This window comes from Numida meleagris, chromosome 2 (assembly GCF_002078875.1).
Source record: "Numida meleagris isolate 19003 breed g44 Domestic line chromosome 2, NumMel1.0, whole genome shotgun sequence".
NCBI classification, from domain to species: domain Eukaryota; kingdom Metazoa; phylum Chordata; class Aves; order Galliformes; family Numididae; genus Numida; species Numida meleagris.
The window spans coordinates 65731916-65758428 of NC_034410.1; the positions used below are offsets into that span (position 1 = coordinate 65731916).

The 26513-nt window shown below is 45.8% G+C and overlaps 1 protein-coding gene across 2 annotated transcripts in view; it reads left to right on the plus strand.

The window, feature by feature from the left end:
- BCL2 (BCL2, apoptosis regulator) overlaps positions 1-26513 on the plus strand; it is a 95454-nt gene that overhangs the window by 4200 nt on the left and 64741 nt on the right. Inside the window, exon 2 of one of the 2 annotated variants that reach the window (XM_021389128.1) lies at positions 299-1745. In XM_021389128.1, coding sequence (XP_021244803.1) covers positions 1179-1745 — 567 coding nt within the window. In that variant the 5' untranslated portion in view covers positions 299-1178. Of the gene's footprint in view, positions 1-298; positions 1746-26513 lie in introns of those variants that run through there. The other variant, XM_021389127.1, reaches the window with a different exon arrangement.

Consider the following 26513-nt stretch of genomic DNA (forward strand, 5'->3'; position numbering starts at 1 on the left):
TGGCAGCGCAGCCGGCCCTGCTCGGCGGTACAAAGCTGCTTGGGAAATGGCACCGCTGCCCGGAGCCGCAGTCGGAAGCGATCTGCCTTTTAATTTTTATTTTTTTTTAAGCGGGCTTTTTTCGGTGAAAAAGAATTAATTTCTTAAATATATCCCTCTCTCTCTCCTTTTTTTTTTTTTTTTTTTCCCCCAAGGCTTTAATGAGACTTTTATAAGGGCCTAGAAAAATTAGACATCTACTTTTTTTTTTTTTTTTTTTTTTTAAATGCGTGTGCGTGTGCGTGCGTGCGTGTGGAAGCGCTGGGCTCCCGCGATCAGGGTCTGAATGAAACTACGTAAATGCAGCTGTCGGTGCGTCGCGCTGGAGGGACGAGCGGAGCGCTTCGGCCGCAGCCTGCCTTCAGATGCGCCCCATCTGCTCTCCAGGATCTGCCGTCGCCGCGGGGCCGCTCGCCCGGCTGGGCTCCGGGCCGGGGATCGCTGAGCTGTGACAGATCGCCGGAGATGTCCGGGGAAAAACACTGGGAAGCGTGCTGACCGTCTCTGGGTCCCGTCCCCATCCCCGCGGTGACCCGAAGCATCAAAGCGTCGCGTTCCTGAAGACTTGGGATGTTTGGGTTTTTGTGTCGCTGTTTTTTTTTTTTTTTTTTGCGGAGGAAACTTGACAGAGGAACATATTTATAGCCCCGAGTAAGTACTTTTCAGAGGAAATTTAGTTTGTGTAACTTAACAGAACGGTGCCGAGGTTCCCGTGCCGGCGTTGTGACGGAGCACGCCTGTCCGCTCCTTTGTGTCCGCGGGATCTCATCACCAGGGGAGCATGCACCTGGTTCCCGGCGAGCGTAACACTCTCTAACATGTATTCCGATACCCAGGAGGAAGCGTTGCTCGCGTAGATTTATAATAAGTAATAAACGTGCATCTGGAAGTAAAGCATTCGCCGTGTTTTAATCCGTATTTATGCTGTGCATCTCCATCTGAGGAGGCAACGCCGAGAAGACGCACGTACCCTCTGAGAGCCCCCCGCCTCACCATGAGTGAAACCGTGCCCCACACCTTAACTGGATTATAATTGTTGCTGTTCTTAATTTTATTACCGTTGGCTGCTTTACTTCTGGGGGTTCGTCCCACTCCTCTCCTTCCTCTCCCCCTCCCACTGCTGCTTCCCCTCGGAAACCATGGCTCACCCCGGGAGAAGAGGCTACGACAACCGCGAGATAGTGCTGAAGTACATCCACTATAAACTCTCGCAGCGGGGCTACGACTGGGCCGCCGGCGAGGACAGGCCGCCCGTGCCCCCGGCCCTGGATCCCGCTGCTGCTCCCGCCGCGGTGGCTGCTGCTGGAGCCTCCTCCCACCACCGCCCCGAGCCCCCCGGCTCGGCTGCTGCTAGTGAGGTGCCCCCGGCTGAGGGGCTGCGCCCCGCGCCTCCCGGTGTCCACCTTGCCCTGCGCCAGGCCGGGGACGAGTTCTCGCGCCGCTACCAGAGGGACTTTGCCCAGATGTCGGGCCAGCTGCACCTGACGCCCTTCACAGCCCACGGCCGCTTTGTGGCTGTGGTGGAGGAGCTCTTCCGTGATGGGGTCAACTGGGGCCGGATCATCGCCTTCTTCGAGTTCGGCAGCGTGATGTGCGTCGAGAGCGTCAACCGGGAGATGTCGCCGCTGGTGGACAACATTGCCACCTGGATGACTGAATACCTGAACCGGCACCTGCACAACTGGATCCAGGACAACGGAGGATGGGTACGTGCCTGCGCTTCGCTCTCCTCCGCTGGTGGTTGGTGGGCTCTGGAGTCGTTTTAGTGGGCGGATGCAAGGTTTGCCCCGTCAGAGCTCCCTGCTCTCGCAGGCTGACGGTGAGCCCAGCCATGGCAGGGTCCCAATGAGCCATGGTTCTAGTGTGGCTGGGGACAGCACCAGGGATGGCAGGTCCCCAGTGTGGCAACCAGGTCTGCGGGCATCCCTGTGTGCTCCTCGGGGTGACACACTAGTGTGCAACGGGAGTGGCTACCGGTGCTAGACCACAGGTGCCGTGGTGGCAGCTGGAGGAGAGCTGCTTTATGGCAGAGGTTGTGCCCAGTGTTAAAACCTGTCTTTGTCTCCTCCACCAAACAAAGGTGCTGGGAGATGTGTCCATGGGATTGTTCCGGAAAAATTGGTGTTTCTTGTGGAGTTTTGGGGCTAGAAATCACCTCCGGCTGGGGCTGGTTTTAGCATCCTCCAGAATGGGAGGGTTTCCACTTATGGAAAATGGACAGCTTTTGTGCTCATGGTCAATCAAGCGCCTTTACTTTTTCTCTCTCTCTTTCCAAAATAAATAACCCCTTTGGAAGTGGGAGGTTATTTCTTTCCTTTTTCCTGTATTAATTGATACACTGTGACAAAATGTGATCCCAGCTGCTCTCCCACAAACCAAGCCTGCTGTACATACGAAGGCTGCAATATCAGTGCCTTGCGGGGGGATGAGCAACATTTGTACTGGAGGAGAACCTTCGGTGTACGGCTGTAGTGAGTGCCAATCCCTTGGCACTGGAGGTGTGGGTACCAGGGGTGTTCTCCTGTGGAATGCAGCCAGTTAGGGGAATGGGTTGCAAGGTATGTGTGAAGGAATACAGCATGTCTGGCCCAGATAGCATGGTTGCAAAGCCGGTGTTTGCAAAGTGTTAACTTTTCAGTGCTTAGTTCCTTGCTAGGTTGGTGTTAGACTCAACCTGCTGCTCACACTGGCCGTCTCTGTTAACGTGAAATGCATTGCCTTCCCTCTGCTGAGCCCACCTGAGCCAAGGCACAGGAGCCCCGGGTACATCAGTGTGCCGAGGGTTTGCTGCTGTTGTTTTTCTCACAAAACAGGCACTGGGAGGGAAACAAAAATAAATCTGTAAAGAGTTCAGGCTGCCGGAGAGCTTCGCCGGTTGAGACATGATGCGAGCAGTGAAAGGGTTAGGGATTTCCAGCTTGCACGTCTGGGCTGGGATGCCTTACGCGTGCATAAGTCCCACTCCAGGCTGGAAGCCCGTGTGCGGAGCTGGGGCCCTCGGCTCGCTGCAGAGCCAGTGAAGTCATCCTGCTGACTGCAGCGAGCTCTGGATCCGATCTGTGGTCAGGCTGAGATGTTGTCCTGTGGGTGCAGTGTGAGAGGGGAAACATCAGCGATGAGCAAAAATGAGACCATGAAAGGACAGGTGTTAGCAGGAGTCACTGGCCAGAGCAGGCAAATGCCGGAGCTCATTCTCGATGGTTAGAAGTAACTTAGACTGGAAACACCAAATGCCTTTAAAAGGCAACGATGCTTCCTATCCGTTTCGTTGTTTACTGAGGTTTCTTATAAACAAAAGCTCCTTTTTCGGGGTGATGCGTGTGATGCCATTTACTGCTGTGTTACTTGCAGTGTACGTGTGGAAGATGTGCAAAACTGCTGCCCTGTCGTGGCTTTTGCCTGAATGGTTTGTGCCTCTGAGTCAAGTGATTTGCTGAGCACATGCGGAGGCTTCTGTTTTGTTACAAAGAGTTAAAGACTGAAACGAAGTTCCAAGCACAGCCCTTAAGATCCTGTCTGCAGCCAGAAGAAATCAAGGATGGCACAGCAGTGGATCATTTCTTTTTCTAGTTTTCAGGATACGTCAGTGGGAAAATATGCTTTAGTACAATTCCGCAAAGCTCTCAGTCCTCTGCTTGGCACTTGCACCATGCCCTGCATGCGAACCTCATGGCACTGCATCAATGGCTCCTCTTGAGCTCACCTTGTAGGTGGCCACGTTTTGCAGGACCTCAGTGTAACTGTCCATGAAATCTCTGCGTTGTCCATGTTCCTGGAGCAAGCACTGGTGCCTGCTGTGGTCACGAGGCAGCCCCTTGGCATGTTGAGGAGCAGTGTGTGGTCACAAGGCTGTGTGGCAGCAGGACGTGGCTTTGGGAGAGAGCGTCGCAGTTAGTCACGAGCACGTGTTAGGCAGCAAGTTGGACAGTGTGTGCTTTTAGGGTGTTGTGTGGACCTGGGGCTTACACCAGGCTCTGAAGCTGGGCTGAAGTGCCCTTGTTGTTAAACTGCCTGCTCTGAATCTGTTCTGGCTGTGTGCTGGACATTGGTTTTAGAAGGACGTGAATCCTTTCTATTACAAGGAACTAGACGGGGGGTTGGAACTAGGGTGATCTTTAAGGTCCATTCCAACTCGAGCCGTTCTATGATTCTTTGAAAATAGAGTATAAAAAAAAGGACATCGGAGCACAGGTTGGAAGAGGATATAGCTGGCGGAGTGCTTACTTCAGCAGTCACAAGACATCCACTGCTGGTGGTGCCTGGAGATTGATGGTGCTCTGACAACACACAGCGTCATGGGTTTGCTCAAAACTTGGAACAAGCAACAGATGGAGAGTGCCTGTTTGAAGGCTGTATTATGAGCTTGTGGTTCTGGTGGCGAATAAGTGCAGCTTTCAAAGATTTTCACATAGGTCAGGATGCCACAATATTGTACTTTGGCCTAATAACGTCTTCCTTGTGCTACAAGAGAAATAAGAGGACCAGCTCATCTCTGCAATTTTGTGGTCCCCAGTATAATGTATGCTTTCTGACTGACACCTTAATGGCTTCGTTTTCTTTTGTAGTGCCTGACATCTTAATTGCAGTACTGCAGGCTTTGCAGTGGACTAGCACATGTTGTGGCTTTCAGCGTTGATGAAGGGAATACGAAATGCGGTGCAGCTGGTGTAGTGGGGAGTAACTGTGTTTGTTTTGCAGTTACAGGTTCCCCCTTTGGGCATGCAACTCTGTTACACTAGCTGTTCTCAGGGGTCTGATAGTCCGACTCACAGCTTCCTCCAGAGGATGGTGAGGCACTGGCACAGCTTCAGAGAAGTTGTGGATGCCCCATCCCTGGAGGTGCTCAAGGCCAGGTTGGATAGGGTTCTAGGCAGCCTGAGCTGGTCAGGGGCAGCCCTGCCCGTGGCAGGGGGTTGGAGCTCAACAATCTTTAAGGCCCCTTCTAACGCAACCTATTCTACGATTTCTCCATGAGCTTTCCAAGAAAAAGCAGGACTTAGCAAAGAATACAGGAACTACAGAAGGAGACACAAGCACCATCATGTGCATTTAGGCAAATAAGTTTTTGATGCTAATGTAAGGAGGCCTAGGTGAGAGAAGCAGTGCGGTGTTGAAAATTAAAAAAAAAAATCATTTAAAATAAAAATATTGTCATTTGAACTAAAGATGTGATAGCTGTATGTTCCCATCCAATCCTGTTCTGTGATTGCAGCTCTTTATTCTGTTCCACAGTTCAGGGCACATACAGAGGAGGATTTGGATGCCATAAGTGGACCTTAGGTGCTTGCCTCCTCTAGGTGCCTCATGTTCCCATGAATCTTTACCAGCCAGCTGGGAATGGCCTCAGCCTCGTTCAGGAGAGGGGAACCGCTTGGCACAGCACAGGTTCCCAAGACCTATCACGCCCCAAACCCAGCAGGCATCCTCTGAGCCCAGCCATCATCACGTGCATGCCAGCATTATTCACAGAGGTGGCCATGGATAGGCCCCTGCTTTGCCTAGAGAGAGGCTCTGTCATTAGAGCCCTCTCCCAAGTCCTCCTACAGCCTATGGGATTTTACACCTGCATTTCTGGCATCTCAGGAGGCTTTGCCTGCCAGGTGGATGGTGGTTTTGATAATACGTCTTTGCATTTGGCAGCAGGGCTCCTTGGTCTGCAGGGGTGAGATTTCACTTGGTGGAGGAGGAAGAGGCTGGACGTCCGACCGCTGTGCTCCGGTGTGCTTTCTGAGGTGACCATCTGAAACCCACTCATGAGTGCCAACACCACACTGGTCTCCAGCACCTTGGCTTTGCTTTTCCTGTGTGTCTCCTTGTCTTGCACGTGGCGGGGCCTCGCAGCCGTGCAGGTGCCATGGGTTGTGGCAGTGAGAGGCCTTGCCTCGGCTGAATCCCCTCTGGGGCTAACCCCAAGTCGCTGTTTGACTGTTGAAAGGAAGCGATCTGAAATCCACCGAGTGAAGTAAATGAATTGGCAGTTTCAAGTGTTGCACCTTCTGGGTCCTTTTGCCAGTTTTTGTGGCTTTGTGGGTTTATAATCGAATTCTCAAAATATTATCAAAATATTTTTCTTTTTGCTGTTGCTGAAGAGAAATCCATTCCGCGGAGAAGCTACGTGGCAGTAGGGAGGAAAGAACCAGGAGAGAAGGAGAAAATGACTGGTGTTCCCTGGTCCCTTTCAGCTGTGACAGCTTTCTGTGTAACCTTGGACAATGTTAGGTTGCGTATTTTTTCAGCAGTCTCATCTTATTTTTTTTTTTTTTTACATTAATGTATTGACTGTGACCTTTAAAATTTCAGAGCCACTGGTCTCGGTTATGGAGGTGATGTCATTTGCCTTGATCTTGCAAAGAACCCTGAAGTTCAAACAGCAATCCTATTAAAAATTTCTGCTTTACTTTCAGTATTGAGAAAGAAGTCAGCTCTCTGCCCGTGCTGGGGCAGGCCCCTCTTGGGATGCTGCCTTGGCTCTGCTGAAAAATAAATTTCTTTCATTTTGCTCTTGAAATTAGGAGTGGGCAGAGGCCTGAGGCAGGCACAGCTGTGTGTGAGTGCGTGTGTGGAGCAGGAGCCTTTTCTCAGGAGCCAGGTAGCAAGGCCTGGACTGTCTAATGCAATGTAGGGCTGAGTGCCATGTTACCAACAAAATGAAGCCCTGTGGCTTGTCCTTGCGCTGATCTAAGATCTGCTGGACCTGGGATGGTGGAGAGTGGTAGACGGAGAGATGGGAGCGACGCTTGGTGTCATTTAGAAACCTCTGCTGTGGCTCGGGTCCTGCGTGATGCTTGGCCTCTGGCATGCAGGCAGGCCAGCTTTTCTGCATCCCTGTTCTCCTTTGGCCTTATTGCCACCCATTCAGGCTGGCCTGCAGGCCTCACCGCCTTCTGGCCATGCTGCAGATGGCTTCCCACTGCTGGTGGTGGCATACACTCTAGCTTCTGGCCTATGGCAAGGGTGCCTACAATGTGAGTGAGCAGTGGGGACTCATAACTAATACATGGCATGATAGATGGGGTTAAATAACAAATCTCCAATGGCAACACAGGTTTGCCGTAGAATTACAGCATAGTTAAGGCACCTCTGGAAGTCATCAGGTCCCACTCCTGCTCAAGCAGGGCTACTTGGAGCAGGCTGCCATGTCCAGGTGGCTTTTGAAGGTCTCCAAGCCTTTTGGCTATTGTGTTTTCATCCCTTTTAGTAATGCAGGTGAAGGTGAAGCATGTGACTGTGCTGATGAAAGCACAGCTGCCTGATCACGAGCTACTAGAACGAGCTTCTTGCTCCCCATGCACAGTTTCATTCGGCTGGTTTCTGGTTGTTTGCCTGTTCTGTTGTTCTTGCTTCATCTGCAGCTGGTGGTTCCCAGCTTCCTCCAGCCCTTCCACTCCTTTCCTTTCCTGTATGCACTGCTGGTGCCGTGATGCAAAGCTGCAGCCATGCTTGCCGTCATCTTTGCTAGTGCTGGATCCCCATGAGGTGGTGGGAAGCAGAGCTTGGACCTGGCCCTGGGTGAGGCAGCCCTGTTGGTCAATTGGTGCTGTCAGGAGCATCCTGCAGCAGCCTCTGGGAGAGCTGCTAACGATCTCCCGCTCATTCCCCATCCTTCCAAGCTGCATAGGGCCAGACCCTGCCTGTGGCTGTGTTCCTCCACGCCCTTCACAGGGTGAAGCACAGCTCTGCTCATTTGGGTTTTGTCTTAATGTACGTACAAGTGCCTCACGGCAGCTCGTACCTGGTGACCTGGCAATGATGATAACACGTGTTCCTCAGCTGCAGCAAAATACTGATTATTTCTGAGAGCAGTGCTGGCCTGCTCTATTTTCCATTTCACATTTAATAATAGGATGGATGAAGGTGTGCGGTGCCATAAATCTTCTCTTCTGCAGATAGATAGCGTCCAGGCCTTCTTGGCAAACATGAATGCTGATGACAGATTTGAGGGATTATTATTTTACTCTGGCTTTCAGTTTCATTAACAATCTGATGGCTTTTCTTTTTTTTTCTTCTTTTTTTTTCTTTTCTTTCTTTTTTTTTTTTTTTTTATTTGGCTCACAGAAGACTGTGTAACCAGATAACTTTTCCAAATGCATCTAAAAGTCTGGAATTTATTTTCTGTTATTTTATACAAATGCTGGTTTGCTTTTACAATGATCGCGTATTGGTAGATTTAACTAAATTCCCCTCACTGGAAAGTTCTTTGCAGGTTTTGGGATCTTACAGCTAATGAGTAAGAAAACAAACCTGATTTTAGAAAGTGTTGCCATTGACTTCAATAGGAACAGGAAAAGGCACTTAATTAGACAATTGTAGTTGTGTTTACTTTGTATATGCGGCAAGAAAAATAAGATCAAATGAAAAAGCCACAGGTTTTCAACTAACAGAAAAAAAATAGTCTTTTCTGCAATGCATGGTTAACCTTTGGTAGCTGTTTCCATGGGAGAGCTTTGGGGGGAAGTACTAAGCTGGGCTCAGGGATGATTTAGGTATTTATAAGGGTAAGAGAAATGCCTGAACTTTCGTTCGAATAATGCTGCTTTGAAGGGCAATCATACACCTTGATGAAGCAGGATAAATTTAATGTTAGCTGGTGAAATTGGATCACTAAGTGCTGAGGGTAGGCTTTTCTTCAGGGCATGTTATTTCATAGTTATCTATTAGTTAAACGTGCCACGCCACTGGATTTACTCCTGCACTGACTTACTGGGGATCTGTTATTTGGAGGAAACAGTCAACATCTTTCAGTGCGTGCGTAATTTTATTGCTATTTTATTTAACCAGAGGAACCAAAGGGATGATTCCATTTTGCTATCTGCAAAGCCAGCTTGGAGGGCTTTGGGGTACTTCAGCGAGTCATTTAAGTATGTGTGCCAGCTACAGTCAAGAAGAAAAGGCCCCAGTTTTCCCCGGATGGTGATTCAGAGGCTGTCGCCTAGTTGTTAGAGAATGCTGCGGAGAGTCAAAACTCAACATGGTGCTAGCACTGAGTGAACTGTGTGATTTGGAGCAGGTTGTTAAGAGCTCTTTTTTTCTGTCAACGCAGGTATGAAATGAGTGATCTTGTTAGTATACGCCGTTATGGGTCTGGGAAATATGGCGTTGACCACCATGGTATCATGAGTTGGGCTGATGCTTTTTAGCTGGGGGAAAGAAAGTCATACAACATTTGATATTGAACAAAATACCTGCCATGGTAACTTTGGGCTTCAAAAAATATTTGAATCAGTGTAACTGGGATAACAGTATTCAAACTGGATCGCATTGAATGTTGTCATTGCTGAAGCTCGCTAGCCTAGGAAAGATCAACGCAAGTCTGAAGGTTAAAATTCCTGGTGATGAGGTTTGACCAGAGAGGAAAGGAAGAAGAAAGAAGGAAAAATGAAATGGAACTTAGACTTAATTTTTTTCTGATCTGCTGTTTGGATGTGTGTTAGGAGTGACTGTGAAGCAAACAGATTAAAAAGATCTGTTTCAGCTGTTGGTCTGTAGTTTCTATTCAGGAAAAGGACAAACAACATGAGGAATGGTGATTTACAACTTTAGTGGATTTTTTTTTGTGTATCAGCACAGTTCATTAGGCATTTAATGGAGGAAATTTTCTTTCCTTTTCCATTCCCACAAAATGTTCATGTAACAGCAGCCATGGCACTTCAGAGGAAGCAACGATAAGTTATGTTGCATACAGAGATGCAAAGTGTCTTTGTGCACACCTGTTCCTTTGCTTCCATTTGCAAGCTTCAGTAAGCATTCAGATATAGGCAGAAAAAAACAATTTTCAAACCTTTTTTTTTTTTAAAGTAATCAAAACATGAACTTAAACTGTCCTTCTGAATTGAAGCTTATGAGTCAAAATTCCTATTGCGTATTCTGGGGAGACCTCCATGAGTCCTTGGGAAGTCAGGGCAGGTCCTTGGACTGGAGGCTGATGAAACACCTCCTTCTGTGGTACCAGGAGTCCTGTGTTGTGTCTTCAGGAGGGAGCAGGTTTTGTCAACTTTGTCTTTTAAGGAAAGAACTTAAGAAAACTCACTGTGTAATCAGAGCATGTAATATAGGATGTAGGAGAGGACCCTGTTTCTAGATAAAAAAAAAAAGAATAAAAAATTATTCAAAGGAGAATCCACAACCCCAGAGAGGTTGTGGGTGCCCCATCCCTGGAGGCATTCAAGACCAGGCTGTATGTGGCTCTGGGCAGCCTGGTCTAGTGGTTGGCAACCCTGCACACAGAATGGGGGTTGAAACTAGATGATCTTTGAGGTCCTTTTCAACCCAGGCCATTCTATGATTCTATGATTCTTACACAGTACTAAATATGTTTGCATTTCACTTAGCAAAATAAGATGATCTGTGTTAAACATCAGTAAAATTTCTTGATCAAGAACGTTTGTGCAGTTCAAGTAAAAAATGACGTTGAAAAAACTGAAGTAAGAAAACTCCCTGATTAATAATGAAAGTAAATCCTGCATTGTGCTCCAAGTGTCTGCAAATTTAAGTTCAGTTAGACACATCCAAAGACCCTTGACTGAAGTCATCTAGCAAATCACACTAAATTACGCTGTCTAAATACCTAATCCCAGCCTACTGATTGATGTGAAAGGTCCCAAATATAACACAGAAGGAGATCTAGCATGCATATTATTTTCAAATTCTAGCTTGGCCTGTTCCCTTCTTCCTTGCCCAGACCTGCTAACACACAGCAATAAATAGCAGCGCTGCTCTGAAACCTGCAGAGGGAAATGCTTTCCTCATTCCCAGCTGGAATACAGCAGCAGGGTGCACCGGGAAGGGAGGAAATAACACCCCCCATTCAAACTGTCAGGTGGCAATCAGATTGCTAATAAATGACCAAGCCTGGAGCCTGCTCAGGCTTCTGCAGTAGCTCATGGCTATCTGCAAAAATCCTGCAGTAAAAGAATCACCTGCTTGGCTCTGGAGTGAGTGCATGGCATCTTGGCTCCATTGTAGCCAACAGGTATTTTTTTCCAGTGTGACAAAGTTTCCCTCCAGGACACAGTGGTGTCCAGTGTCATACAGCACATGGGCAGCCCTCTGTTCCGTGTGCTGCAAGTGATGGGGAAAGCCACTGAGGCATCTCTTTGTACCTTTCTTCTTATCTGATAAGAGTGATTGTTTCACTAGGATGTTATGTATTTATTTTGCAATCAGTGGCGATTTTTTTTTGCTGGGGTTGTTCGTTTTTTTTGTTTGTTTTGTTTTGTTTTTTCATTTTTCCAACCTAGAGAAAAGGATGTTTGGGGGTATGGTAACACATCTTGCAGGCTGGGGCGGTTGTGACAGTTTAATGGGCTGAGCGAAGACACAGCATTGGCATGCTGTTACTCTGTGTAAATGGGTTTAGAGTTTGTTTTAGAAAGCTTGCTCTCTTTTTCCCCTCTCTGCTGCCTTCTCTCCCCCCCTGCAGACACAAATGCATCATTCTCACAAATGAAACTCTTTAATTTTAATAACTGGCCTAGAGCTAAAACTGACAGTGAGAGAGGAGCTGTTTGGTTTGCCGTCACTGACAGCTGGAATAAACTACCTGTTCCCTTGGAAGCAATGGACAGCCAGCATTTGTTTTTAAGGACATTTTGATCCCTAAAGAAAGAATTCTCAGCAAAAATGACCAAAACCAGGGCAACTTGGTGCTGTTGGCTGCTGTTAGCAGCAAAGCCCTGAGGGAGCTGGAGAAACGTGGTGTGCAGAGGTCCCATTTCTCTCTCTCTAGCTCAGGCCCTTCTTTTCAGAGTAAATCCTCATCAGCCCTTGAGAGAGGCTCAGGGTCCCTCTGGAATAAGCTTCCTGTGGTCAAGATCCATGCCAGGTTGGTTTGACAGGAGCTCTTCTATGCAGGTGATTGGCCCAGGTACTCAGTGCCCCATGCTGTGGCAATGGAGGGTGAGTGATGCGTTAGATGTGAAATAACTTTGCAGTGACTAGTTTTACCTCTGGCTCTGTAAGAAAGTCAGCCTTCTTATTTTGCCAGTTCTCAGAAAAACATGGCAGCGCTCCCATTTCCTCTTCTCCTCCCTCAAGGCCTGCCACCCTTTTTATTTTTATTTTTCGCTCCCGGGGCCATTAGACAACATGCAAATTATTGTTAATAGGGCCAGAACAATGCTGTGCTCCCAGCGGGATAGATAAGGGTCAAGGCCATCGTGTGCCAGCCCTCAGCGTGATACTAATTCTGGCCATGTCTGCCCAGAGGTTAGGCTGGAGGTGGCTGCTAACCTCTCGCTGCTCTCCTGCTCCTGCGGCCCCATCCCTTGGAGACAACAGGGCTTCTTTGCAGCCGCGCCTTGCAGCCAGGCCCATGGGTGGTTTGCGGGAGGCATGAGAAAATGCTGTGCTCTGCACCTCCCTCTTGTGCCCCAGACCCTCCTCCTGGAGGCCCTAGGAACTCCTGCAGTGAGATGGCAGCAGCGGGTGTTGCCATCGGTCCCTAGCCTTGGATTAGTTCCCGGCTCTGCCTTTGCTTTTAAACCATGGGCTCATGTCAGTGACATGGTTAGGGAGGGGTTCTGCAAGGTTCATTTTGTAGGTGGCTGTAACTGTACTTAAAAGTGAATAGACTATAAGGGAGGATGGAGAAGGGAGAATGCTGGGTGTCCCTGTGGAGGCTGGGACCCAGCGCTCTCAGCATCCCACAGGAGCTGGCATCCTGCTGGCGTTTTGCTTTTGGAAATGCCAGGTGCCTGAAGTCATACCTTTAGCCCAGGTTTGAGTGGATGAATTAAGTGAAAAAGGACGCTTTGTGTTTTATAAGGTACTTAAAGTAGTAGTTTGGGCCTTTTATTCCCTTATTTTCCCCCTCTTTTTGACCTTGCCAGGAATTCTGCTAGATCCCCAATGTTGCAAACACAGATGTGCTTACCTTTAAAACATAGCAGGAGCCTTGCTGAAGTCATCGACTTCCAGGGGAGCAGGATCAGAGGACTGAAGCAGAAAGTGAAAGTCTTTAAAAACAAAAATGCAACAGAGAAGCCTCCTCTTATTTCCAAATTGAGTATAATGCAAAAAGTAAACAGTTGGCACAAATGACTAATGCAGGTTTGTCAGGGGGTGAGCAAAAACATGCTGAATCCAACAGCATGTTTTGCTATGAGTTTAATGGGGTTTACATCAGACCTGTAGCAAGACAGGCAAGAATTTTTTTCTACAGAAAAACGTCATTTAAAAAAATGTGGAAAATTCTCCTGTTCTACCTCCTACATGTTTCTATTGTCAAACAGTCACTGATCTTATTTTAGACTTGACCTTAATGTTCTTTCCACAGCACACAGGCTGAATGACATGTTATTCAAGTTCTCAGACAATATTATGATATATCTGCTGTTATATTTAGCTGTAACTTTCATTCTCCTTATAAACAAACCCACCTAAAACAACCACCACCTATCCAGGGAAAGTGTTTCCATTCCCTTCAGTTTAATTTGGACAAATTTGGCATGAAAACATTCAATAGTTCCATAATAACCTTTGCAACAGGATGCCTGCTGTGCTGACATGCAGGTCTAGAGCGACTTGTACCATGTGCCAGGAAATTGCATTCTTAAGAAAAATCTAGACATAAATTTTGAACAATCAACACTTAAATTTGGAGAAGTCTGGCATAAGTTGTAATCTGCCTCATGGGTTTTTGCTTTAATAGCTTTTTACTTTCTGAGGTATGCCTCTCAGACCTTTGTACAGGCTGTGCCTCTCTGGGCTGAGCCAGGAAGGGATGGGAAGGGATGAAGTAGAACCATAGAATCATTAAGGTTGGAAAAGACCTCTAAGATCATCTAGTCCCACTGTCAGCCCATCCCTACCATGCCCACTGGCCACGTCCCTCAGTGCCACATCTACACGGTTCTTGAAGACCTCCAGGGATGGTGACACCACCACCTCCATGGGCAACCTGTTCCAGTGCTTCACCACTCTGTCAGAGAAGAATTTTTTCCTGATATCCAGCCTGAACCTCCCCTGGTGCAGAACCCACTGTCCTCCATCAGCCAGGGGCACCCGTTGTCCTAGGGCAAGTCCATTTGATGAAATATGGGGGAACCAAACAGCAAGTTAGCTCCAGGGTGAGAAAGTTTTCCCTGACTTAAAGTGTCTTCTCTCATCTCACTGTAAGTGGAGCAAGAAAACAGTCAGTGCAGCATGGGTGCCTATCAAGGCTCAATGGCTCATGCAACTCTGCTAAGACCCTCTTGAAATGTGTTGAATATTGCATCAGCAAAACAAGCGTGGTTGTCCAACGCTGCAACTGCATTCGCGAGTTTTGCCACTAGGAGACCGTAAGGAAAAGTGGCAAAACACACGCGGCTCATTGGGAAAGAAAAACCCCTCTGTTTTTGCTGATGAGTCCAGTAAAGGAAGAGGCCAGTGTCATTGGCAAAATGCTAAATGGGATCCTGGGAAGAGGCGGGGATTGGGAGGGAACGTTCCATCAATGTGAACGGGCTGGGAAACCGTGTGAACCAAACCCCATCAGGAGAAGCTCGCTAAAACTTCAGCCAGGAAAAATTATACAGCTCTATAAATAGCTAAATTGAATGCATTTGTGTGTGTGTGGATGCACACATGTATCTATGAGGTCATGCGCATAAAAGAAATACAGTAGTACTTCGTGTGTTGTTTTCTTTTTAAGTAGTGGAAAATGTTTTAATGATTTTTTTTTTTTTCTAGTGACAGTACATTATGTTCTTTCCTTAGGGCCAAAAGCACAAAGTGGCTATTTTCATGAGGAATCCTACAGAAGGAGGAAGGGAAAGTATTATGCAGCGCAGAGAGGGTATAGTAGCCATTCCACAGTGATTACACATCCAAGCAAAGGCTGCACTAGAAAACTCGAAAATGTATTAGAAGTGGAAAGCAAGATGTGTGAAGTGTTTCCTATTCCCTCCCCACATTTACAACAACCAAGCGTACACAGAGGCTGTCATGGAGTTTAAATTTAACCCCTTATATTTGATAATAAGGCTGTACTTCTCTGGTAGGCAGCCAGCATGCTATGCATGCACAATAGATTGAGGACTTCCCGTGCTTATTAATTTTGCTCCCTCACAACTTTCAGTTGATTTTCAGTATGTTAAAATAGTCTGGTCAGACACAAAACAGAAGTGGCTGGAAGTGCTAAGGCATGTGCAATCAGGAATTAATGTAGCTAAAGTGAATCCCAGCCTGAATAGCTCCTGAATTAAAGTATAGAACAGATTTTAGTTTTGTCCTAGTAGATCGTGATCCAAGGTCCAGCTCCCCCACATTACCTTTTAATACCTTTCATTCATCTTGTGATGGCCAAACGATGAATGAAATCAGTCTTCTGAAACTAAAAGGCACTTTTCCATACAGAATTCCAATGAATTAAAGAATCGGTAGAGTTGTTCAGTTTAATTCAAGAGCAAGATGCAGTCTGGGGTGTAATGCCCTCATACCACGAGGGAATCAATTTTGTATTCGAGTCTCCTCTGCTGCCTTGTTTTAGCACTTATGATACCATCAGTGGCTTGGTAAGTGATGTAATGGGCATTAAATCAGGATGACCAACATAAACATCTGTCAGTGCATGTGAACATTTGATGTACGACCCAAGGGCCCGGTGCGGCAGTCGCTGTCTTGGCAAAGAGGTTCTGGACGTCAGCGTCACCAGGGGTCGCAGAGCTGCATGCTGGAGGGGCTACGTGCTGTCTCCCCTATGCTGTTAGCACATAACTGAGTGCATGACCTGGCTGCTTCCTCTCTGGTGTATCACTTGGGAACATATGTCCCTCCAGCCACTTGTGCTGGGCAGAACTCAGCCCAGCACTGAGATTTGGTGTACAGAATCAGCAGCAGTGCTGTGGTTCCTCTCAAGGAAGCCTCAGCTGGTCTTCATGTGACGCGTGGGCTTGCACTTGTCCTCTGAAGAGCAGGGGAGGTTTGCAGAGGTAACTGGTGTCATTCTGGGTAGCCACGTTGACTGAGATTCATAGTTCGACTCATACCCAAAATGTCAGCTTTGGTTTTCTGTGCCCTTAGTATCAGAGGAGGCATTCCTTTGGCTCAGGCTATTCTGCTTCTATTTTCATTCAAAATTATCTTGTTGTCATGTTCTTGCTTGAATTTGTAATCTTCTGTCCCTATTTATGAACCTAATTAGGTCCATGTTCCTATATGTATTTTTTTAAGTGAGATTCATGTGGGAAGCTAATAGTAACCAGTGAAGACAAACGTGCAAGTTAGTGAATATGTACCTCCTCCACAAGAATGCACAGCAAGGATCTGAAAAAGCGTGCTGCAGAGAAGCACAGAGCGATGTGAGCACTGCCTGGCTTGCGGGCAGCGTGCTGGGATTGCTTGTTCTTTTTGGCAAGGTCTTTGGTGGAAGGGCAGCAGGCGTGCGAAGCGCCCAAGGAGCCGGCAGGAGGGCACAGATGTACATCCTCCCTTCTTGCTTCTCCTCCCATGGGCACTTCAGTACAGCAGACCAGTGGGGGGGCTCACAGCCCCCAGCCCCATCCTTCCCAAGAAAGGTTTTGCTTTGCCACACTGAGCTACAGGAGAACTGTTCCCGTTTGCACTGCATTCTAGCTGTTACAAGTGTGATCGTTTTCACACAAAGATAGGCATATTTGAGTATTTTACTTCTTTTTAATCACTTCAAGGTGCTGCACGCTTATAATTTACTTCAAAAGAAGTCTTTTGTCCGTCATGAGTAAGTACATGAAGTAGCGAAGTGCAGACATCTTATTTCCATGGCTGTTCAAAAGAGAGCTGGCAGCATCTTTTTTTTAAATGGTGAATATAATCGAGACTCCAGGAGAAATAAGTATTCCCAAGTTACTCAGATATTTTTGAGCTGAAATGCAAGCCTTTCGAGAATGCAGTGTAAGCTCCATTAATTTGAAATAAATTTATGAAAAAAATAAAGACAAGCTGAAATATTTTCTCTCTTTAAAAAGGCACTACCAACTTTAAAAAAAAGAAAAAATCATAATTAGCTCAATGTATTCACAGTAAAAATGCCAGAACGTGATTATTCTAAATGAGAAGCCTGAAGAAAAAAGCCGCCCCTTGTCACCCAGGCAGATGTACGCACACACACCGCATGTGCACCATTTGGTTTTTACAGAGTATGCTGTCAAGTGAATGCTGCCATGGTCCTTGTTTAATCAGTTTCCTCTTTTATTTGTGTGCAGTTTGATATAAAAGGAAGGCTGCTTGTAATGTCAAGCTTTTTAATAATTCATTTGAAAATGATTAGAGTTCAAGGGGAAAGTTTTTCCTTTAAATGACTGAGCCAAGTAGGGAAAAAAGCAGGGAGAGCAGAGGGTGAAATTAATTTCTGCCTGCAGTGTGTATTGTATAAGTAAATGCTGCATTCAGACTTAAAAATTAGGCTTAAATGGAACATCAATAGTTATCATCTGTATTTGGATCCTCCTCCTGTTGGCAAATTCATTCTGAATCTCCACAGATGCTGCCCCGCGCAAGAAGATAAGAAAGACGATTTTTGTCCTTGCACGTGCTGCATCTTCCCGGAGCAGGGTGAAAAATTCCATTTGGGACTCATGACTTCTTTCTTGCCAGCTGTGATTTAATCCTCTGCGTGCTGCCAAGTTCCCTGGCAGCGCCCTGCCTTTATGTGCAGCTCTGTGCGGGATGCTCTGCTCAGTGCCGGCAGGGCTGGCACCAGGTGCAGCAGGATGTCTGCTCTGCCGTCTGGCAAGTGGTGATGCCACACAGCTACCATGCAATTAGAGCTTAAACAAGTGAAGCAACACTGACCGGTTTGGTGGTGTTGATGTTGAGGGGCTGGTGGGCGGGCATGGCACAGTACCAGCAGCTCCTGGTGCTCAGCTTCAGATCTGTGGTTGCGCCCGTGCCGTGGGACAGTGCCTGCCATGGGCTTCTTGCTTCACATTTTCCCTCCTTTCTCTTGTGCAACAAAACAGCTACCAAAGGCTTGGATTCAGCAGTGTTTTTGACTCAAAGCTTCCCTTTGAAACCCCTGTCAACACTTTCCCAACATTCAGCTGAAACAGTGAAATCAATAGGGCTTGAGGACTCCAAAGCAGGGATGGGAGCCTGGGCATTGTGTTGCCTCCAGTCTCTGGAACTGTCCACACTGCCTCAAAAAAAACCTCCTTCTATTAATAAGAGCATGTCCTTCAGCTCCTTTGCTTTCCAGAAGCAGTCTAACCAGCTATGAGCTGCGTTGCCGGTAATTGCTGGGTTCTGGTTTTGCAAGTGCTACTCAGAGCTTGCGTGGTGGGAAGGAAACACCTTACTATTCCAGAGAAGCTCAGCTGGGACTGTCCGCGCTTCCCCTGTGCTAAGCATGCCCATTTGTGTGTGCTTAGCATGAAAGCCATTCTTTGGGATGCTGCTTTGCCTTGTGCTTCTTCTAAGCCACTCTTGACTGAGCAGTGTTGTCAAAGGCACTCTAGAGTGAAGATGCCACTTGGACGTGACAGAAGCAGAAGGTGACAGAGGTATGAAGAAGAACAAAAATCAAATAGCGCTCTGTGGCCAGCAGATCTGAGGGTATTTATAGGCCAATACTTGCAAGTATAGTCAACAATGCCTTGGTTATGAGAATATGTTGTTTCATTTCTTGAGCAGCAACAGCCTTAAGGCATGCCCCTGGTACCATATGAACTGGATCAAATCTGAGCTGTAGGCTTATTGGCATGGGAAGGACCTTGGTAAGCCCCAGAAGCATAATTGGAGCATATCTGCTGTGAGGGAAAGGCTGCCGTTAGTGACGGAGGGATCCTAGACCTGATGGGGCTCCTGCTTTTCTCATAGGAATAGACAAGGGACAGCTGGCTGTGGCCTGCAAGCAAATAAATGGTTTGACGCTAGGTACGGTACCAGTAGATGGTGCTGAAGAATGGGTTGCACAGTTCCCGGGATTTGTGAGGACCTGTTAGGACTTCTTTGGGGGATCCTTGTACACCAACCCTTGCTTGGAGGTCATATTGCCAGCTGGGCACAACCCAGACCCAAAGGCCTGAGCCCAACACATTACTGAGTATACCACATCTTCAGCTTCTCCAGTTGAATGGACGTGCTTTGTGTTTGAAAACTGTTAGCATTGCTAGTATAACATTCCCTGATCATAAGCATACACTGAACTGCTTACTCACTGGCAGTAAACAGTATTATTGTAATGGCTTATCATAACACCCAACAGCTGCTCACTTTCAGGGAAAGGCCAATGTTTATTGGCCTCCTGCAATTGCCTCTGCGCTGTTCTGTCATGTACTGCTTTTGTCTCAGAAGGTTTGCTGTTCTTGCAAGCATGAGCCCAGTCTCAGTAGGCTCTCACTTGACCTTGGGAGACTTTGAAGCAAATCTGAAGCCATCCTTTGTCACCTTGTTTTGTGTCCTACTTGCTACAGGTTAGAAGTGCTGGAGTTTGTTATGGAGTAGGCTACTGGTGTAGTGTTTTCTGTTTGAGGTAGGGAACAATCCGTATGAGAAAAAAAATAGAATTTAAAATTGTTTCATGAAAAAATGGATTCTACATTTTACAAGTTCAACTATGAGTGATTTTCCACCTTTAGCTTTATGTACTTTTAATGTTCAGTCTAAATTAGGCCACAGGAAAAGGATGGTCTATCTTCAAAGAAACAATTAGGCTGATTGCGTTCTTCAGATTCGTGGAAAACAGCTGTGGGTGTAGCAGTGGCTCTCAGGCTTTCTTCCATGCTAGCATAAAAGATTTGGGTGCAAGCTGGATACTTCTACTGTGTGGGAGTCAAAGGAGCGGGCTGGTAAAACTGGTTGGTGAAATTGCCAGCAGAGCTCTAGAGCTGTGTTGGTAGTTTTAGAGGTCTGCAAACCTGGAGAAGCAGACAGGAAGAAAGGCATCCCACATCCTCCCCATACAACTAATGGACCTCACTGGATTTTCATGGACAGAGACCTCCTTGAACGGATGACTGAATACATTATTTTTCATTGCTACGTACTCAAAAAGAAAGATTTCTTTAGGTCATAATTACAATTCCTTTCTCCGAAATGAAGCCCTACCCATACTTGTGCAATTAACGGAAAGCATATCTTGTGCATTTATTACACATTCACAGGCCTTTGTTGGATGTTTTGAAGAAAAGTGGGTTAACTCCATTGAAATGGGAGAGGTCACTAGAGAGGCAAGAATTGGAAGAGAAAGTAGTATCCTACAATATGTGAATTGTGCTTCAGTATGTCTTCTTGCTATTTCTTGTGCACTGTGCTTTTAGAATTAAATTTAGAAAACATGACACTAATTTTCATGGGCTTGTTTGCCTGTCATTTTTTACATGAAGGCTGAACTTATTAGCAAAAAGAAATAGCTTATTTTCCATGTAATAATATCAGTTTATGTGTTAAAAGACATGTTCGTGATAGATTGTGTGTACACGGAGTGATAAGCCGTGAAGCCCGCCAGAGATGTGGTTGTATCCAAGCTGGAATGTGGTGCCACAGGGACAGCTCCGCAGAAGTCTTTTGGGAAACCCACAGTGGCTCTGCCAGCAGACACTCTGCTTTTTGATTTTTAAGGGTTTGTAGCGACCGTTCTTCTGATTTGCCAGCAGCTTTTCGTGCAGTTGATCCAAGGCAGTTAGCTGGTTTAACGTCTGCTGTTCGAATTTGGCACCCAGCAACCTGCATGTAGGTGGCTAACGTGTTGCATGAGTCCATCGTTTCACATGCTTGGTGACGCAGGTTTCGCAGGATTTGTCTACTTTTTTGGTGCTTTTCAGAAGCAGGTGTGGAGGAACAGCTATTCCTGAAGGAGTCTGTGAACCAGTCGTCTTTTTTTGGAAAGAGGCTGTGTTGCTCCTGTATTTAGTGTATTGCAGAGTTGGTTTTGGCTAAAGAGGAGCAAAGCACTCTTACTGTAGAGCAAGAGGGTCAGCTCATGGAGGAATTCAGAAATAGCTGCTCCTCAGCAATTCCATGTAAATACAAGCTCTATTTGTTCACTTAGCTCTATGGTTGTGCTGCAAGGCTTCGTTTTGGGCTAAATGGTATTTCATTTGGATTGATAGTCAGCTGATGCTTTGATTATTTTTTCTGAAGACCTGTCTTTACAGTTTATGTTATCTGATGGTTGTCTGAATAAGGACTTCAGAAACATTTGGTTTGGCAGGCAAACTGAACGAGCTTTGTTTAAATAACCAAACAGGTACAGAAGGCTATTTGATGTTTGAAATGATCTATAAATTATGTTGAATATATATTTTTGGCACAATCTTTGTTAGTTCTCCACTGATTCTAAGAACAATTTCAGAGATGAAGGTTGATTTGAGGATATTAAATATACTAGGTTACAGATAGTCATATGTGAGGCACTGCAGTTTGCTGGGATAGGTAGCTATTTACAGGTGATTCATGATACCTAATTGTCATGATACTTTCCTTCTGGCCAGGCTGTGATATCTGTGCAGAAGCTGAGGGGGCAGTAGTTTCGTGGGACTGCTCGAGCTTAGCAAAGAACACCAGCTGAGCCTACCCAATGATGCAATGGAGCAGACCCTGCAGGATGCATTTATGCCCCAAAGACTGAGAGTATTTGTAGATCTTTTTGCAGCAAATGTAGGTATTTCAGTACAGTTTTTTTACATTGCTGTTTGTCTCCTTGGGTTTGCAAGTTACGGAGGCTTAAGCAGCCTTCTTGTTTATTGTTCCCTCTCTCACTTTCACATGATTTTTTATTGAAGGCCTGAGCACTTAGGCAGAGTGTTAGATTCAACATTCTTTTTAAATTAAATGTACTGGGGTGACCTAATCGTATGTTAGCTGATTGACCGCAGGAATGGGAACCACGATATTCTGTAATCTAGTTTAACATTAATTCGTTCTTTGACCTTGGGCAAGCAGCTTAATTTCTGCAGAAAGGGGATAACAATTCCTTTGAAATGTTGACAGTAAAGTGAACAAATAAGCAATTTTTTAATCTCTTTTGTTCAGACATTCTCATTTGAGAAGGAACTCCAGAGCTTCCATCCAAGTGTGTTAAGAGTCCAGGGATGTAATAAGGGCTTCTGGCCCATTGAGGACTTCATGTGCTTTCAAATACTGACCCTCGTACTGCAGCTTGATGTTGCGTGTGCGGGTTTTTTGCAGGGGTGGAGTGAGGGATTCATCTCTTGTCTCCAGGGCCGTGTTGTTTGCCATCTTGGATCTTGCGGCATGCAGACACTATATGGATGGAAGTCTTACTTCCTTTTTGGGCAGAGATGAGACACTTCATTCCATGTTTTTTAGTTTTGAAATAGTATGTCGTTGTACTAAGTAGTGATAATACCAATGAACTCAGCTTCATAGGGTTAAGTGTAGCAGTGGCTTCGTTTGCTGCTGGTGAGTTTGCCTCTTGTGCTTTGCCTGAAATTATCCGTCAAGTCCACAGTGGTCAACTTGCTGTTTAACATCACAGTGACAAAACACCTCATGACAGCAGAGCAACTTTTCACAGTTTTCATTTTTCAGTTGTGTTTTTTAAACTTTGAAGTGCCATTTATTTTGACACCTGATATTTTTCAAGCCACATTTTTATTTGGTGGGAATAGCATTAACATATATTAGAGGCAGAAAAGCCTGAGGAAATGGTTACAAGCTATTCCCAGAATGTAAATAATTTCCTAAATTTTGAGCTGTACAAGTCTGATGTGTTTTAAATGGCCTTCCAGAATGCAAAATGAAACTTACCGTGGCATTTAACCAACAGTTTACAGAGGTGCTAGTTATTCCACTTGGCTATATTTAGGAGTCCAGGAAACAACAAAGACAAAAAAAAAAATCTAAACGTTCTTGCAAAAAAATTAAAGGAACAGTTTCAACTGGAAAACTGATGTCTACAGCAAAAAATCACAGCTGCTAGATGTTACCAAATCATAGTAACTGCGACAGTTACATCCCCATCTTTCTGTAAGACATCTTCACCTATGTGAAGGCCCCTTGATTTAAACAGGTCTCTGCAGCAGCACGGGGGCTGGTATTAGAGGATCCTGGTAAAACTGTATGGCTAGTGTAAATCAAGGCCTGTTGTTGCATTCCAAAGGGTGAAGAAGTCACTTGGAGAGGTGTGTAGACAGGAGTGAGATGTAGGACGTGTGAAGAAACCGTGGTACAGAGGCTTCATGCTGGTGAAGTCTCAGCTGTAGACTGAGTCCAGTTTTGGACAAAATCTGAGAGGGAGTCCAAAGGCCTCCCCCATGGCCCCGGGGAACATAGCCCATGGGGAAAATCAGAGCAAACTCTGCTCACTTGGTCTGTGAAAGTGCAGAAGACTAAAGGATGACTGTCTTGTGGCAGCCCCAGAGCCAGAAGGGTACAAGAGCAGGATTGTCAAAGATAGCATAGGCATTACCTCTAGCGTAATGAAGCTTGCACAGATACGTAGTAATGAAACAGTACAAGTCATGTAGGTAGATGAACACAGCTTGTCCCTCCTTTGCAGCAAACAAAGTAGATAAAGTTACTTGAGCCAATGTTTTGCACTCCGCCTTCTGAAGTGATGTAACTTTTACCAACCTTTAAAATACTGATCAAGAATGAGTCACTGTTTCTCAAGGGTTTTGGTCAGCTGTTCCAGTTTACTGGTCTGGAATCTCACTTCTATCATCCAGTCTCCCTGAACTTCCACTCATTTGTTTAAAAGCTGTATTTACCATCTTTACTGAGAGAAGCTGTCATAGCACCGAGGCTGGAAATCCACTGTAATAGATGCTATTTACATACATGGGGAGAGTGTGCATCTACTTTTGCAGATCTGTTATTGAATTGTTTTCCCACTTCAGTACAGTTCCTTAGGGCTCTGATTTCTCATCATGGCAGTTTTATAATTGCAACCTCCCCAGCATCATGCAAAGGATGTTTTTGCTCTAAGAAGGTGGAGAGGAGTTCATTGCTGGAAGATTCCTTCCTTCACCCCCACCCTCTCTCAGAATCACTTCAGTCCATCCTGCACAAGCTGTCCAGTGCTCCCCCCTGATGAATGTGCATTGGTCATCCACCTCTTGAGCAAACAGCTGTGCCTGACACCCAGGTCACAGTGCAAGGCAAGCCCCAGAACCCTGTTTGTTGCCCAGGGGAGAGCCTGAGAGCCACCGCCTGAAAGGGTGGGCTTGTGCTTGGCTCTCGGGCTTCTGCTCTGAGTGTGGCCCCTTGCCACGAGCAGTGGTGAGAGGCACCCCTAATGAGGTCCCTTGCTGCTCACTGGACCACTGTGGTTTTAAGTCTTAATAACGCGAGGCTATTTTGTTAGCAGCTTTACTTTCCAAGTCTTTTCCCCTTCCAGCACCCCTAGGTACGGCTCTACTGGATCAGTTACCATCTGCTCCAGTGTTTGCATTTAGCCTGCAGGGCCCGTGATCTCAGAAATATTTCCTGTAAATGGAATCTCTCATGCCAGGCCTGTCACACAATAGATATATAATTGGATAAAACCTAAACTGAAAACAACAAACAAGAAGAAGAGAACTACATCTTGTGCCATACGCAGCGCGTGAGGCCGTCTGAACTGGGATACGCTCCTTGTTTATGTCTGAAGCTGCTCTAGTATGTCTCTTTTTATTCCTCGTTTCCGTTCAACAAAATCAAATTAATGTAATAACTCAATTCCACGTAGCATTTCTTCCCTCTTAATATCAAACTGGAGCAGCTTGTGATGCATTAGCAGAACAGCATTATCTCCGCAAACAAACGCAGGTACTGCGTTTTCAGTCCCAATCTTGGTCTTGGATACTAGATGGAGCCCTCCTGGAGGTGACAAATCTTTCTCCTTCTCTGTGGTCTGATGGCCAGGAGCAAGGCTGGCCCCGGGGGAAATTAGCAGGCTAGCCATAAGCAACCCATGCCTTGGTCAGGCAGAGCCAGGGTCAGCATGCAAATGATGTGCCGTGAACCGTACAATGAAAAAGCCAATGCAGGCTTGTGTAGGATGCTGCCCTCTGGGACCTGCCTTCAAGATGCAAGCGGTGGAAAACATCCAATATGATGAATCTACACCTGAGTGTTAAAAACAATTCTGAGTAAATAAATCAGAAGTTGATGGCTGTGATTTTCCCCTTGCTCATACTAGGAATTTTCTTCATCACCACATTAAGAACAAACTGTGTGAATCGTGTCCATGCCAGTAGTAATGAGCTTACAAATATATTTTCTGTTTTATTGGAGGGACTGCAAGCACTGTATGCTAGTCATAGCTTCCAAAAGCTGCTCAGAAGTACACTGCAGAACATCAAAAAAGGAATTGAATTCAGCTTCAGTCAAGATCAGTAATTGGTTTTTATACTTTAAAAAAAAAAATCCCCAACCAAAAGCCGATCATCTGTCTCTGGTAGATAAAAAAAAAAGCCCTGAGTTTGGATTTGACTGCCCTCAAAGTAGTAACAGTAATCCTAATAAAGGGGCTGATTTGTAAATTTTTCCCAACAGACTATGCCACCATGTTATACTAACTTAGGCTTATTTATGATAAATGTAGTCTAAAGCACTGGATATATAAACCTTGAATCCTTTTTAATTCCAACATAAAAGGATTACATTTTATCGATGTAGCTTATCTCTTAGCATTCTGCTGCTTTTCTTACGTCATTTTTTTGAATGTTCAAAACATGCTCTTTCTCTTGTCTTTTTACGATAGCCAGCAATTTTTAAACCAAGAATCAAATCCTAGTGCCGTTTTTGTCCATGGGGTACTTTACTGATTTCCACAAGGGCAGCTTTTCATCAATAATGGTTAAATATAGACCCATACATTCACCCTTCGTAAAAAATGTGGCCTGATGTTGGCTAATAGCTTCCATTTGCCTTTCACTTGAGCTGTAGGCTTAGTTGTTTGGAAAAAGATTGGGTATGATGTGCCTTCATTAAACAAATAAAGCGAGCCAGAAGCAATCAAAACTACATGTCAGTTCATGAAGAGTGAGCCTTGGTTTCTTTGTCTGGAAGATTAACACTTCCTCGGGAGGACTGTAATAGGATTGATCCTCCCAGTGGCACTTCAAAGACACACGCTCCTAAAGATTTTTCCTGCATCATTTACAGTACCTCTGGAAGTTCATCTTCTGTATTTGGAGGGACACAATCTCCAGAGCCTTCTTTCTGTGCAGGGAACTACCTCAGTTTTCTGGTGTAAGACTGAGTGTAAGCTCCTGCACCTGAAATCTCATTCTTAGCCTGCATTTAAGTGCCTCTGTACACAGGTATGTTTTTTACACAGATGTATCCACAAACTGAGATGTCTGCTGTCACAAGGTGGCTGATGCTGAGGGTACCCTCCCATGAATTTAGGAGCCAACTCATTTGTCTGGGTCCTGATCCCTGACCCCAGAATCGTGCTTTTGTATCTCCAGTTGATCTTGGATTGAAAACCAAAGCAGTATGATACTGATGTGGAGACCTGGACACTGTATCCTATGTAACTCCTGAACCCGTTCCCACATATCTTCTTGTCTTCCTGGTTCCCCTTGTCTTTCCTACTCACTGGGATGGGCAATTCTACAATGAAG